The 16,794-nt window shown below is 38.5% G+C and overlaps 1 protein-coding gene across 2 annotated transcripts in view; it reads left to right on the top strand.

Annotated features, from left to right (window-relative positions):
- The window catches only part of YIPF4 (Yip1 domain family, member 4), a 30,133-nt gene that overhangs the window by 10,585 nt on the left and 2,754 nt on the right, over positions 1-16,794 (top strand). For both annotated transcript variants that reach the window (XM_011935994.1, XM_011935993.1), the window contains exons 2-5: positions 3,756-3,909; positions 5,426-5,597; positions 9,772-9,849; positions 13,230-13,343. In XM_011935994.1, coding sequence (XP_011791384.1) covers positions 3,756-3,909; positions 5,426-5,597; positions 9,772-9,849; positions 13,230-13,343 — 518 coding nt within the window. The remainder of the gene's footprint in view (positions 1-3,755; positions 3,910-5,425; positions 5,598-9,771; positions 9,850-13,229; positions 13,344-16,794) is intronic.

Here is a 16,794-nt window from a genome sequence, read left to right as displayed (position 1 = left end):
GCCTCCCAAAGTGCTGGGATTACAGGCTTGAGCCACCGCTCCCGGCCGAAATGAGACAATTTTTGTCCTTGCTCTTGTTGCTTGTTAAATAAGGAAAAGCTTCTTTATATATGAGAATGTGGCAAGTGCCACAAAATGTTCATTGTTTATTGCAGGATACTTTTCTTTCACAGAAATCGGGAACTTGTCTAGGGGCAGATCCGTAGTAAATTTCATCTTTAGTGTACTGTCACACTGCACTAAGTTTTCCTCTTTCAGATTCTCAGGCTGAGCAGAAGATTCAGAGAAAGGATCCCATACCCGGTCATACATTTGAGTTGAAAGGGAAGAAAAATTCCTGTTAATTTTGTTGTGTGGGTTTTCCAAAGGTGGCTTTCAATAAGACTTGAAATTTACTGATATTCTTCACTCTGAGCCAAAACAGCAGTAGAAACATTTTTAAAATTTCCCTTTACAATAGATTTTTTAAAAGATTGTTTCTTTTTAAATCCACTTTTATATTTATTAATAATCTTTACATTGTTTTTACTTAGAAAATGACAAGAATATTATAGTAAGTAGAAATTAACATAAAATTCATGTTTTGCTATCTGGACGTCTATCCAAGAGCTGGCAACCAAACTAGCTCATTCTTACTCTGGTTTAAATTAAGTCAGCCATGCTCCTGGAGTGATTTTTAATTGTTTTCCTTGCTTTCTGACATCATTCTCCACTTGTTAACTTGATAACATGTTAAACTACTGCCAATTTTTTGGAGTTTCCTGTTCTTTCTCACTCATAATTATGTCTTGGGGATCCTAGGGGAGTTGTCAAACTGCTATTGCTGGCATTCCCACATGTGTCCTTGATATTTTTCTACTTTACATGGAACAGAAAGTACTACAAAATCTGTAAGCTGAAGATGCTTTTTTTTTTTGTGACTGAGTCTCGCTCTGTCACCCAGACTGGAGTGCAATGGTGCGATCTCGGCTCACTGCAAGCTCCGCCTCCCGGGTTCATGCCATTCTCCTGCCTCAGCCTCCCAAGTAGCTGGGACTACAGGTGCCCACCACCATGCCAGGCTAATTTTTTTGTATTTTTTTTAGTAGAGACAGGGGTTTCACCGTGTTAGCCAGGGTGGTCTTGATCTCCTGACCTCGTGATCCACCCACCTCAGCTTCCCAAGGTGCTGGTATTACAGGCATGAGCCACCTCGCCCAGCCTGAAGATACTTTTTTGAGGTTCTTGCATCCATGCCATGGCAAACTGCTAAATATGTACAGTTCTTAAGCACAACATTCCTTAGCACTATAATTTATGTATCCTTTTTTGCTTTAGATTAAGGACTTTAAGTGCAGTCCTTTCTAGAAACCAAGAAACAGTTGTTAAGGTCCTTTCCAGCCTCATAATTGCAAAACCTCCAATGTCACTGCTGTACTAGTGATTTCTGGATCTAAATCTTGTTAAATCAAGAAAAAACACTCTTGACCTAGTGCGGTGGCTCACACCTGTAATCCCAGCACTTGGGGAAGGACAAGGTAGGCAGATTACCTGAGGTCAGGAGTTTGATACCAGCCTGGCCAACATGGCAAAACCCCGTCTCTACTAAAAATATAAAAATGAGCCAGGCATGGTGGTGCACGCCAGTAATCTCAGCTACTCAGGAGGCCAAGGCAGGAGAATCACTTGAACCCAGGAGGTGGAGATTGCAGTGAGCCGGGATTGTACCACTGCACTCCAGCCTGGGAGACAGAGCAAGATTCCGTCTCAATAAATAAATAGATAGATAGATAAATAAATAAATAAGAATTAGCTGGGCATGGTGGCGTGCACCTGTAATCCCAGCTCAGGAGGCTGGGGCAGGAGAATGGTTTGAACCCAGGAGGCGGAGGTTGCAGTAAGCCGAGATGACGCCACTGCACTCCAGCCTGGCAACAGAGTGAGACTCTGATGCAGAAAAAAGAAGAAAAGAAAAAACACTCTTTGTGTCTATTAGAAATAGACTTTCAAATTCCACCTCTCTCATTTCAACTTAGATTAAGATGAAGTAGCAAGCACTTTTAAGAGAATATTTTAACTACACAATTATAACATATACAGGGATTATTTTTAAACTTTAGGTGGTGAATTCAAATATATTTTATCTCTGAGTGAGCTCCTTTATAAAAACTTTTTAGAATCATATAATGTTTGGCCGGGCGTGGTGGCTCAAGCCTGTAATCCCAGCACTTTGGGAGGCCGAGACGGGCGGATCACGAGGTCAGGAGATCGAGACCATCCTGGCTAACACGGTGAAACCCCGTCTCTACTAAAAATACAAAAACTAGCCGGGCGAGGTGGCGGGCGCCTGTAATCCCAGCTACTCCGGAGGCTGAGGCAGGAGAATGGCGTAAACCTAGGAGGCGGAGCTTGCAGTGAGCTGAGATCCGGCCACTGCACTCCAGTCCGGGCGACAGAGCGAGACTCCGCCAAAAAAAAAAAAAAAAAAAAAGAATCATATAATGTTTAACCTGGAAAGAACTTTGAATAGGATACTAGGACCCAGAAAACATGAATGATTTGCTGTATCAGTTAGTAGCTAAGCTGGGACTTAGCTTCAGAATGTAAACGTTTGTCAAACTTAATTGCAGGAGTTGTCACAAGCAGACCAGGATGTGACTCATAGAGTATTATGCAAATTAAGCTCTTTGTACTGTATATGAAAAACAGTTTTTTGTTTTTTAAGGAAACTAACTTTGGTGTTGGTTGGACATGATCTCCAGAGAAGTATCTATCTGTGTTAGAGTGTTCTGGTTTGTTGTTTCCAAAAGTATTTTTCTGAAATAATACTATAATCATGTGACTTGCACTGACAGTGTTGATGGTTGTTTATTAATATATATTGTCTGGTCCTACAAATGTGCTTTTTCTTTTTAATCCCTCTGTGACCTCAGGCAAATCCTTAACTATTTCCATTGTTTTTAACTAGAAAATACGGCGTTAGTACTACCATGATTATCTGTAACTCCTAAGATACTGTGCAGACTTTACACGGAATTTATCTTTTAATGTGGATAACTGAATCTCTTCACCTCTTTTTAGATCTGACCTAAAAAATAAAAACAAAAACAAAATGCCCTTTATTTATTTTTGCCAAAACTAAAGATGAATGATGTAATTATGTGAAGAAAAGGGAAATTTTGGCTGAAATAACAGGGACTCTTACTCACCAGATTTATCAAGAACTAAACATTAATATATGAAACACTTAGATATGTGATGATTTAAATGAAAGAATGTGTGAATAAATAAATACATGAAAAGGTAGAGATAAATTATCTAGAATTTCCTTTAGCAAATAAATTGTCTAATAGTTTGTATATATACATATGTAATACCTCTGAAAAGAATTTATTCAGTTACTTTGTTCTGAGGCACATGATATGTATAATAATGAAGGAATCCAAAATGATGTCGTGTAACATATTTTGCATGTATTTTCCATTGAAATTTTAAGGAATTACTGTTGTTAAGTCTAGATTCTGGTACCAGTCTGGCTAATTAGCTGTGAAACCTTTTGTATGTCTTTTCACTTCTTTCATCTTTCATTTTATTCTTATAAAATAAATGATGGTTTTTAGATATCTTATCACTATAAAATTTGAAGATTATATGCAATAGCAGATGTTCATAGAGATCTTCAAATGATAATTATTTTAGTTGAATATCTGCTTACTTTGGTTAAGATTCACACATTGTTTCTTAGTTTATATAGTTTTGTCCTCTTTTCTCCTAAGATCTCAGTGGTTCAATAGCATCCCCAGATGTCAAATTAAATCTTGGCGGAGATTTTATCAAAGAATCTACAGCTACTACATTTCTGAGACAAAGAGGGTATGGCTGGCTTCTGGAAGTTGAAGATGATGATCCTGAAGATAACAAGCCACTCTTGTATGTAAAAATAATAATATATATTTTTTGGTTTTTAGAGCTAGTCTGTGGATTGATTATATTCTTTCTTGTTATGTAGAGAGAAAACGTTAACCTTTTCAGTCAAAAGCTATAGCAATTGTCAGTTTTACTAGCAATTTAAAAAACGGAAATAATAATGAGAGAATATTTTTTAACCAATTAAAAAACAAAAATTAAAAGAATGGTAATCCTGTATCTCACACACATGTATGTCTACTCCAGCGTACCTGGGTCTGTCAGCTATCTGAAGTAATCATGCAATTTAAAAAAGCAAGGCTCTTAGGTACTTGCTGTTGAAATTAAGTTTCGGACAAATTAAGATTTCCAAAAAGATTACCACTCCAAAATCTCTTCAATATAGAAATTCTAGAGCTGCCACTGGGAGGAGAGCTACATATAAGGAGGCTTTCACTTTATAGTATCTGAAATTTTGTGGTTATCTGGAGAAAAAAGTAAAGAAATAATTTTGAAAAGAAGAACCTATGGCCTTGTAAAATTGAGGCATTTCTGGAGTCTTCTTTGTATTATCAGTAGAGTAAGTGCTGAAACATCCTATGTTTCTTAATGTTAATACACCATATATTTGCCAGGCACAGTAGCTCAAGCCAGTAATCCCAGCACTTTGGGAAGCCGAGGTGGGCGAATCACTTGAGATTAGGAGTTCAAGACGAGCCTGGCCAACATGGTGAAACCCCATCTCTACTAAAAATACAAAAAAAAATTAGCTGAGTGTGGTGGCACGGGCCTGTAGTCCCAGTTGCTCGGGAGGTTGAGGCATGAGAATCGCTTGAACCCGGGAGACAGAGGTTACAGTGAGCCAAAATTGCACCACTGCACTCCAGCCTGGGTGAGAAAGCAAGACTCTTGTCTCAAAAACCAGCAAAAAAAACATACATCATCAAATCAAAGACACTATTGATTATAAGATGAAGTTATTTTACATATTAAACAGAAAAGTGCATAAGACAGCATAAAGCTGGGACATCGAAGAGCTGTCTCCTTATTAGTGTAAGGATGAATGAGAAATAACTTATAACAGAAAGAGACAGCAAGGAAGTTTGCTTCAGTTTGGCAGTGGATAAGATGTTGAAAGAAAGAATTTCCCCAGAGAATGTAAAACCCACACTGGTTCTCATATGGGTTTGCCATCTGAATTAGGCCCAAAAAGTCTCAAGCAGAAAATTTTACTTAAAGTTTTCTTAAATAGTGCCTCCAGGAGACTGGCAAAAGGAAAGGTAAATATTAGAAACACTTGATGTCACTCCAGGCTGATGATTGTAAGATACCAGTGATTGAGATATAGCCCACATTTAGAGATGTTGGAATGTTAAAAATGTACACCTTGGAATTAGTGAAATGTGGCACTTCAAATGCAAATGTTTTGTTGACCTATGGAGATTATACTGTCTTATTTAAAGTTTTCTTAATTTTTTTTGCAACTGTTTTAGTATTCAGAAATGTATGCCTTTTGAGAATTTTTATTTTAAAATTATAGGGAAGAATTGGACATCGATCTAAAGGATATTTACTACAAAATTCGATGTGTTTTGATGCCAATGCCATCACTTGGTTTTAATAGACAAGTGGTGAGAGACAATCCTGACTTTTGGGGTCCTCTGGCTGTTGTTCTTTTCTTTTCCATGATATCATTATATGGACAGTTTAGGGTAAGTATATCTTATTTTATACAAATTCTAAATATTTTGAGAGTTTCAAAAATTAAATATAAGATATTAACTGTAATATACCATATGATGTTTGAGAAATGCTTTACCCGTTATTTCTCACTTGTTCATTCCTAAAACTGTTCCATAATTAAGTAAGTGAGGAGTACCTTAGATTAATGCTGTCATACTTTTCCACATCATGATTCACATAGAATGGCCAGATGTGGTGACTCACGCCTGTAATCCCAGCACTATGGGAGGTCGAAGATGGTGAACCACGAGGTCAGGAGATTGAGACCATCCTGGCCAACAAGGTGAAACCCTATCTCTACTAAAAATACAAAAAAAGTATCTGGGTATGGTGGTGCACGCCTGTAATCCCAGATACTCGGGAAGCTGAGGCAGGAGAATCGCTTGAACCCGGGAGGCAGAGGTTGCAGTGAGCCGAGATCGTGCCACTGCACTCCAGCCTGGCGACAGAGTGAGACTCCATCTCAAAAAAAAAAGTATTAGTATTTGTATGGCACACTGGGGTAAATGGATAGAATCACTTCCAGCTGACCAGAAGTCACCAGAAGGGCTGCTCATGTACCTTCTGATTTTCCCAAAAGATTAACAGTTTGAAATGTAATACTCATATTCATATTTCTTACCTTTTATTCATTCATAATTCTGTTCTTAAAATGACCATTACTTTAAATGAATGATGAGAAGGATTCCATCAGTATTTGTTTTTATACTACTACTGGTATTTTAATCCCTTTGTCCTACTTTCAGATACTTTATTACCAAAACACAACATATATACATCACTCCCTCATGTGAAGTTTAAGGCTTTGAGGGGGTAAAAAGTTACTGTTCACCACAGGGATTTGGAAATGAATGAGTTTCTGGTGTCTGCTCTAATAAATTGCTACAAGCTTAGTGGTTTTAAGTAATACAGATTTATTTTACAGTTCTGAATGTCAGAAGTCCAAAATGAGTCATAAAGCTTTGACCAAGATCAAAATGTCTACAGGGCTGGTTCCTGTGGAGGCTCCAGGGCAGAATTTGTTGCTTGTTTTCTTTTACTTCCAGAGGCTGCCAGCATTCCTTAGCTTCTGGTTGCATCACTATGATCTCTGGTTCCATGATCACATTACCTTCTTCTCTATTGTACTTAAATCTCCTTGAGTTTCCATCTTTTTTTTTTTTTTTTTGAGATGGAGTTTCATTCTTGTTGCCCAGGCTGGAGTGCAATGGCATGATCTCAGCTCACTGCACCCTCTGCCTCCTGGCTTCAAGCGATTCTTCTGCCTCAGCATCCCAAATAGCTGGGATTACAGACATGTACCACCACCCCCAGCTAATTTTGTATTTTTAATAGAGATGGGGTTTCACCATGTTGGTCAGGCTGATCTCAAACTCCTGACCTCATGTGATCCGCCTACCTTGACCTCCCAAAGTGCTGGGATTACAGGCTGAACCGCTGTGCCCAGCCTCAGTTTTCATCTTTTAAGGACAATTGTTACTACATTTAAGGCCCACCAAGGTAATCCAGAATAATCTCTCCATCACAAGATACTTTATGCATTACTATACTAGTCCTATTAACTACCCTAGATTAGTAAATATCAGATATCAGATATTTTATATCAGATACTCTGTTTATGTCAGATATTCTGTTAAAGTGTTGCAAAGACCATTGAAGAAGGTGAATGGGGACTCTGGTCTCCTACCTACCACTGATTCTTCATCTAGAACATCTCTAATTGTATCTGTTTTGTATAATCTTTCATCTGAACGAAGGGTTCTAAGGTTAAAAACAGAAGATTATGGCTGGGCGCAGTGGCCCATGCCTACAGGCCAAGGTGGGTGGATCATGAGGTCAGCAGTTCAAGACCAGCCTGGCCAAGATGGTGAAACCCCGTCTCTCCTAAAAATACAAAAATTAGCTGGGCATGGTGGCAGGCGCCTGTAATCCCAGCTACTCGGGAGGCTGAGGCAGAGAATTGCTTGAACCTGGGAGGTGGAGGTTGCAGTGAGCCGAGATCGCGACATTGCACTCCAGCCTGGGCGACAGAGCGAGACTCTGTCTCCAAAAAAACAAAAAAGGAAAAAAAAAAAAACAGAAGATTACTATACCATCATAGAATGTCACTCAATTTGGATTTACTTGTTTTCTCATGATTTAATTTGGATTATGCATTTTTGGCAAGAATATCACAGAAGTGACATTGTCCCCCTCTCTGTATACTGACAGGCAATGTGTGATACTGATACGTCTTATTACTGGTAATATTAACCTTGATCATTTGGTTAGGTGATGGGGTAGTATCTGTTCAATTTCTCCAGTGTAAAGTTACTATTTTTCTCTTTGTAATTAATAAATATCTTACGGAGGTACTTTGCAACTATGCAAATATTCTGTTTCTCATCTAACTTTAGACTACTAATTTTAGCATCCGTTGGTAGATCGTGCATGCAATAATTATTACTATAATGTTAACAGAATGATGATTTTTCTGTTTCCCTCATTCATTTTATTCTTTGAGTTATTATCCAGTACTGTCATAATTTATTTTATTGCTCAGATTTTTCAAGCTTTAACCATTGGGAGCTCCTTCAACTTGCCTTCTGTCTCGTTTCAACATATCCCATTCTCTTTTTTCAGTACTTCCTTTCCTTCTTACTTTACACGGTGTTCTGGGCTAATCTTGTATTTTGCCTGCCCTAGCCTTGGAATCAATCATTCTTTTCTTTTTTTTTTTCTTGAGACGGAGTTTCACTCTTGTCACCCAGGCTAGAGTGCAATGGCGAGATCTCGGCTCACCACAACCTCTGCCTACCAGTTTCAAGTGATTCTCCTGCCTCAGCCTCCTGAATAGCTGGGATTACAGGCATGCGCCACCATACCCGGCTAATTTTGTATTTTTTTTAGTAGAAAAGGAGTTTCTCCATGTTGGTCAGGCTGGTCTTGAACTCCCAACCTCAGGTTAGCTACCCGCCTCAGCCTCCCAAAGTGCTGGGATAACAGGCGTGAGCCACTGCACCTGGCCAACCATTTCTTTAAGAAGTCCTACTTCCTTTAATTAGGAAATGATATTTAGAAACCAGTTTCTGGGGCTGGTCATGGTGGCACACTCCTGTAATCCCAGCACTTTGGGAGGCTGAGGTGGGAGGATCACTTGAGCTCAGGAGTTCGAGACCAGTCTGGGCAGCATAGTGAGACCTGGTCTCTCTTAAATAAATAAGTAGGCTGGGCGCAGTGGCTCAAGCCTGTAATCCCAGCACTTTGGGAGGCCGAGACGGGCGGATCATGAGGTCAGGAGATCGAGACCATCCTGGCTAACACGGTGAAACCCCGTCTCTACTAAAAATACAAAAACTAGCCGGGCGAGGTGGCGGGCGCCTGTAGTCCCAGCTACTCGGGAGGCTGAGGCAGGAGAATGGCATAAACCCAGGAGGCGGAGCTTGCAGTGAGCTGAGATCCGGCCACTGCACTCCAGTCCGGGCGACAGAGCGAGACTCCGCCTCAAAAAAAATAAATAAATAAATAAATAAATAAATAAATAAATAAGTAAATAAACAAATAACATAGCAAGACCTTGTCTCTATGAAATAAATACATAAATAAAATAATAAATAATAAAAGAAACCAGTATCTGGGCAATAAATGTACTTAGGTTGCTACTGGGGTGTTATATCTAGACCATCCCAGCAGACAGAGCTTGAAAATATAAATATATGTATGTATCATTACACTAAGTTTGAGGAGTTAAAATTGTCTGAAATGGCTTCCATATTCTATTACTTGAATAAATATGTAACATAAATTTTAAAGACTTCCAGAGAAGATTGATAACTTACTTCAGAAATAAATTTTTCTTGTGGGATGCTGTAAAACAGGGGGTTAATAGTAAACACTTTTTTTTGCAATAATCTTTTATAGATTTTGAAATACTGAGGTTTCTTTAGGCAATTGATAATTGCTAAGATTTTAATTTGGATGTAAAATTGTATCACACATTGTATTCTTACTAAGTTTTGGAATGATACCTGAGAGCCCATATAACCTCTCTATGACCTGAAATTGGGCGTGCTAAACTGTCATTTATGGCAGAGAATTGAGTTATTGGAAAATTATCAGCTTATTTGGTACAAAAATATTAATTGCATGATGTTTCTCCCTAAGGTGGTCTCATGGATTATAACTATTTGGATATTTGGTTCACTAACAATTTTCTTACTGGCCAGAGTTCTTGGTGGAGAAGTAAGTAGTTTATTTTGAAAATAACCTTTCTTTTTTATGGTGAGCTTGATTTTTGATACTGCAGATATTATCATTAGCTATACAAGAAACTGTTTCTTATCTCAGAATTGCTTTATGCTAGTTCCTTTAAGATGATCAACATTAGTATTGTGCTTACTCAATAAATGGTACGAGAAATGAGGAAAAAGAAAATATCCTGTCCCATTTATGAAGTAATTGCAGCCTTTTAGGGAAGCATGTAATTTATTTTTTTTATTTATTAGTTTTTTTTTTTTTTTTGGAGACGGAGTCTGGCTCTGTCTCCCAGGCTGGAGTGCAGTGGCCGGATCTCAGCTCACTGCAAGCTCCGCCTCCCAGGTTTACACCATTCTCCTGCCTCAGCCTCCGGAGTAGCTGGCACTACAGGCGCCCACCACCTCGCCCGGCTAGTTTTTTTTTGTATTTTTAGTAGAGACGGGGTTTCACCGTGTTAGCCAGGATGGTCTCAATCTCCTGACCTCGTGATCCGCCCGTCTCGGCCTCCCAAAGTGCTGGGATTACAGGCTTGAGCCACCGCGCCCGGCAAATTTTTTTTTTTTTTAAATGGAATCTTGCTTTGTCATCCTGCTGCAGTGCAATGGGGCAATCTCGGCTCTTTGCAACCTCCACCTCCTGGGTTCCCAATTCATCTGCCTCAGCCTTCCAAGTAGCTGGGATTGTAGACATGTGCCACCACGCCCGGCTAATTTTTGTAATTTTAGTAGAGACAGGGTTTCACCATGTTGGCCAGGCTGGTCTCAAACTCCCAACCTTAAGTGATTCGCCCGCCTTGGCCTCCCAAAGTGCTAGGATTACAGGAGTGAGCCACCGCGCCCAGCCAAAATTTATTTATTTATTTATTTGTTTGTTTGTTTGTTTATTTTGAAGCAGAGTCTTGCTCTGTCACCCAGGCTAGAGTGCAGTGGTGCGATCTCGGCTCACTGCAAACTCCGCCTCCCGGGTTCAAGCAATTCTCCTGCCTCAGCCTCCCGAGTAACGGGGATTACAGGTGCCCACCACTGTGCCCAGCTAAGTTTTGTATTTTTTAGCAGGGTTTCGCCATGTTGGTCAGGCTGGTCTCAAACTCCTGACCTTAGGTGATCCGCCCGCCTTGGCCTCCCAAAGTGCTAGGATTACAGGTGTGAACCACTGTACCCAGCCAGAATTTATTCTTCCAGAAATTCTCAAATGTTTTGATCTCACATTGCCAAAGAGATTTGTAACAATAAACCAGCTACATTTTAGCATAAACAATACATTTAAAGAAAAACAACCATATTTTCCAAAACAAAAGAGTTAGAAGCATAGCATTGTTTTACATTTTTGTAAGTAGCTTTAATGTCTGGCTGAATGGAAATTGGATTCTAATATATGCTTTTTCCATTCAATCTGTTAAGATATATTATTTTGGTTAAAGTATCTGAAGAAAATAAGGCTTTATACAGGTATATAATTGAAAAGGGAGAGTATTTTAGTAACCTTTTCAGATGATTGTGAATATTCTCTGATATCATACCAGAACTCAAAGGGGCTGGATGCCGTGGCTCATACCTGTAGTTCCAGCACTTTGGGATGCTGACGTAGGAGGATTGCTTGCTCCCAGGAGTTCCAAGACCAGCCTGGGCAATGTAGGGAGACCCTATGTCTTTAAAAATTAGCCAGGCATAGTAGTGTGTGCTTGTGGTCCGAGCTACCAGGGACTGAGGTAGGAGGGTTGCCTGAGCCTGAGGGATTATGGCTATGGTGAGCTGTGTTTGTGCCACTACACTCTAGCCTGACTGACAGTATGATCTTGTCTTAAAAATAAATAAATAAGGACTTTTGAGCTGGGTATGGTGGCGCATGCCTGTAGTCCCAGCTACTTGGGAGGCTGAGGCAGGAGGATCACTTGAGCTCAGGAGTAGTTGTTGGTGTTTTGGTTTTTGTTTTAGCCTGGCCAGTATGGTGAAACCCTGTCTCTACTAAAAATACAAAAATTGCCGGGCGTGGTGGCTCACACCTGTCATCCCAGCACTTTGAGGGGCCGGGGTGGGTGGATCACCTGAGGTCAGGAGTTCGAGACCAGCATGTCCAACATGGAGAAACTTCATCTCTACTAAAAATACAAAATAAGCCAGATGTGGTAGCATATGCCTGCAATCCCCGCTACTCGGGAGGCTGAGGCAGGAGAATCACTTGAACCCGGGAGGCAGAGGTTGTGGTGAACCATGATTGCGCCATTGCACTTCAGCCTGGGCAATAAGAGCGAAACTCTGTCTCAAAAATAATAATAATAATAATAATAACAACAACAAAAATTATCCGGGCATGGTGGCACACGCCTGTAGTCCCAGCTACTCAGGAGGCCAAGGCAGAGGAATCTATTGAACCTGGAAGGTGGATGTTACAGTAGCTGAGATCGCACCACTGCACTCTAATCTGGGCAACAGAGGGAGATCCATCTTAAAAAAGAGTTTCTTTTTTCCCTTCTATTTTCAGTTTTGTAAGTGAATGATATTAGAATATGTTTGATTGAGCATCTTAATAAAACTCTTTAATTAATTTAGAGTAACATCTGTGAAACTTTTTTACTCTGCATATGGAAATTTAAAATAATTCTGATAGACACAAAATTATATTTGTTTATATATTATTTCTTATGTCCTAGACAAAATCTAGTATAATATATGAAAATATATATCATTACGTTTTTTGGTAATTCAAGACTGTTGATGTAGGAGTTCAGGGGCCTAGATTTTAATTTGAACACTGACACCTTACTAGCTTTGCTTTCCTTAGCAAAGCATTGTTTCTCTCTAAGAATCAATTTCTTCACAATAGGGACAATAATGCCTGTTTCATAGAGTTGTTATTTCATTTGATCTCCACAGCATGTGAAGCCCTATCACAGAACTTGGCATAAAGTAGTCACTAAAAAATATTTTTCTCTTCAGTCTCTCCTGGCCACCTTCCCTTTCTTTCTGGTCTGCATTGGTAACATCTAGGTTCTCTAGACCTTAGATTTTTCATCTGAATGGGGTGGTTGTAGCCCTTTAAATAATTCTACAATTTAGGGGAAGTAGTGACAAAATGTAATGTAGAGATATACTGAAGGTAGTATGAAACTCAAGAGAGAGGTAAATGCTGGAAATGTAGATTTGGGTATTAGCAAATTTATTTTAATTGAAACCATGTTGGTTGGTGAGACTGCCCAGGAACATGGGAGACTATATGATAATTTGAAATAATGAGTATAATAGATTATGATTTATTCTTAATGCTCACATTTATTTGAATACAGCAAGGAATATGTGGTGTTCAATTTTGATTAAAATGAGTATCTTGATTTCTATGACATTTTTTGAAATTTTCAAAATTCACAGGTTGCATATGGCCAAGTCCTTGGAGTTATAGGATATTCATTACTTCCTCTCATTGTAATAGCCCCTATACTTTTGGTGGTTGGATCATTTGAAGTGGTGTCTACACTTATAAAAGTAAGTTAAGGATTATGTATTACATAGTTTACTGTTTTCCAGTATCAAAAGTATACTAGGCCTCTAGCTGGGAATATTGTGATGTAAAACTCTTTATCAAACAGTTGGTAGTATTTTGGAAGTGACCTTTCTTACTGATTTTACCAGTTATATTTCTTTTATTTTTTTCCTTTTTAATTACCAGATATTACTGTTTGTCTAGGGGGAAAAACAAAGAGCAAATCAGGTTTCAGGATATTATAGTCAGATTTTTTTTTTTTTTTTTTGAGATGGAGTCTTGCTCTATCACCCAGGTTGGAGTGCCTCCCAGGTTCATGTGATTATCCTGCCTCAGCCTCCCTGGTAGCTGGGGCTGGGACTACATGTGTGTGTGCCACCACGCCGGACTAATTTTTTGTTTTTAGTAGAGATGGGGTTTCACCATGTTGGCCAGACTGGTCTTGAACTTCTGACCTCAGGTGATCTGCCTGCCTTGGCCTCCCAAAGTGCTGGGATTACAGGCATGAGCCACCATACCCGGCCTGGTCAGCATTTTTTAAATGTTGAATTTAAAAGTTATTTTCTATATTTATAATATGAGTTAATCTGACAGATTTTGAGGGGCATATTTATTTAATATTCCACTGGACATTTATTTAGTAACTGTTACTCTTGTTTGAATACTAACTTTCCTGTCAAATATGATAGATGTGGTTCTAATAAATTGGATTTTCGTAATGCAGAGATCAGGACTTCTTTATGTTATTTATGTTAAATTAACATATGTACATACACTTAAAACATTTACTGATAAGTATTAATAGTAATGTATTTATTACTATTTGAGTAATATAACTTAAACATTGGAATTTATTAATGTTGAACAACTTTGGGGAATAAGTGACTGCTTTGACACATGTATGTATATTACACAGTGAATATAATTTTGTTCTTTATGGAGAATGGAACTTTTAAAGACTATGACTTTCAGAACTGATGTTATGTAACCTCCACATGAAAGTATTTGTTTTTAAGTAGCTGAGCCAGTTGAAATTATTGCTAATTTCAATATAAAAGAAATAATGATTCCTTTTAGAATTACTTTAAGCTGATACTGATAATAAGCATTGGGTATTGAAAGTGTAGTTTTTGGAACTAATCAGTTCTAAATTCAAATCCTGGTTCTGCCACTTAGTTGTTGTCTGGTCTTCCAAGGTATCTTAACGTTTCTTACCGTCACTTTGCTGTTAACAACGGTAAACTTAACAACTGCGTTTTAGGGTTCGTTACAAAGAGTTTAAAGTATATATAATGCTGACCAGGCATGGTGGCTACCGCCTATAATCCCAGCACTTTGGGAGGCTGAGGCGGGTGGATTACTTGAGCTCAGGAGTTTGAGATCAGCCTGGGCAACATGTCTAAACTCCATCTCCACAAAAAATTAGGCAGGTGTGGTGGCAGGTACCTGTGGTCTCAGTTCCTTGGGAGGCTGAGGTGGGAGGATTGCCTGGGTCCATGAGGCCATGGCTGTAGTGAGCCATGATTGCACCACTGCACTCCAGCCTGGGTGACAGAGCAAGACCCTGTCTCTGCCTAGTACAGTGCTTGGCACAGAGTAGGCACTCAAGCTGTTGTTATTACAAATATTATAAAATAGGCCAGGTATGGTGGTTCACCTTCGTAAATCCCAGCAGTTCAGCAGGCTGAGGTGGATGGATCAGTTGAGCCCAGTTTGAGACTCAGCCATTTATCCAAAAATACAAAACTTAGTCGGGCATGGAGGCATGCACCTGTTAGTCGTAGCTACTCAGGAGGCTGAGATGGGAGGATCGCCTGAGGAGGTCGAGGCTGCAGTGAGCAGTGATTGTACCCCAGTGTAGGCGACAGAGTGAGACCTTGTCTCAATAAAAATCCAAATTATAATATTTTGAGATCATCTTTGTGTTTAAACACTTCAGAGACTAAAGAGACCTTGTTTTCTTCTTCAGTATAACCCTAAAATCTTTCTTTGAAATTGGCATTGTTAGAACTTAAAGTCTTAACGTTGCAGCGGACATTTAATTACTCCTATTCCAGCCTTAGTGAACATACCGCTCACTCACGATCACTTCCTGGTGTGTGTTTTTTCACTTGGGTTAAGCTTGTTTCTGAGACTACTCCCAAAATGGTTAAAACCGTTGTTCTCTGGTCATTTTTAATCATGTAGTTTTTCTGAAAGTTGGACCTTAATATTCTTTATACAACATATAAATCATTGTAAAATGGAAAACTCTTTTTTATATCATTAAAAATTTAGAGTAAAATTGTTTTTAAACTTCAGACTATTCTTTGGCAAAATTTTTTTCCTGATCACTTACTATTCTGTGAGTTAGTGAGCTGTTACACATTTCTTATTTCAGTCTGATGTTTGTTGAGAAATATGATGCGAAATTAATCAGTAAACTCTAGCATTAGAATATATAGTTTAAGTGCACTGATTTTATTTAACATCAAATCTCGTAATACTTATCACTCTTCAACCATTTATAATGAAAACAATCTAATCATGAAATACAAATGCAATTTGATCAAGTTTTATTTTATATATTTCCCTGTACTTTTGTGTATGTTTGAATTATTTTGTAGGATTACTTTTTTTTTTTTTAAGTTCAACAAACCCAGTGGAAAACTGGACCAGACCAAATACATTTTTAATAAGTTTGCCAATATTTAGTTTTTACCTGTATAGCAGTGATTCTCAACTGAGGTCAATTTTGTCCCCCAGGGGACGTTTGTCAACATCTGGAGGTATTTTTGAGTAGTGTTACTAGTATATAATAGTGCGTAGAGGGCAGGGATGCTGCTAACCATCCTACAGTGCACAGGATAGCTCCCCACAGCCAAGAAGTATGCAGCCTAAAATGTCAATATTGCAAGGTTTAGAAACTCTGCCTTGTGCCAGATCTGTTCCTACTATAGTTTCCCTGATTTCCCTTGAAGTTTTTCCTTAATTTTATGCTGTAAAATGTGTTAGTTGACTACATCAATAAGTATTGCATAAGTTTCCAGTAGAAATAATTTAAAAGTATGTATGTGTGTAATCCAAAAACTATAGTATACTTTATTTAAACTCTTGACCAAAATGTGGTCTTTTTTTTCTCTTTTTTATTCAACCCTGTATTTCTACCTATTCCTGGGGAAAAACTTAATAAATATTAAGAATAAATATTGTATAAAATTTTTACTTAATCGATTTTCTTATTTAGAAGGAAAAAGAAAATTTCCTACTTTGCAGGAATTAGTTTTCTCTCAGTAATTTGGTGTGATAATAGTTTTTTCAAAAGTTGGCTAATCATAATTACCAGGGAACTTAATTTAAAATACTGATAACTAGATGCTTCCCTTAGAAATTATAACTCAAAGAAAAAGAAAAAACTAATAAGTTACAATTCAACAGAACTAGAGAGCCTCCCAAGTCTCTTTTTTTTTTTTT

The sequence above is a fragment of the Colobus angolensis genome, unplaced genomic scaffold, assembly GCF_000951035.1.
Source record: "Colobus angolensis palliatus isolate OR3802 unplaced genomic scaffold, Cang.pa_1.0 Scaffold15, whole genome shotgun sequence".
In the NCBI taxonomy this organism is placed as follows: Eukaryota; Metazoa; Chordata; class Mammalia; order Primates; family Cercopithecidae; genus Colobus; species Colobus angolensis.
The sequence above is the reverse complement of the archived record's forward strand: the minus strand, read 5'-3'. Positions and strand labels throughout refer to the sequence as shown.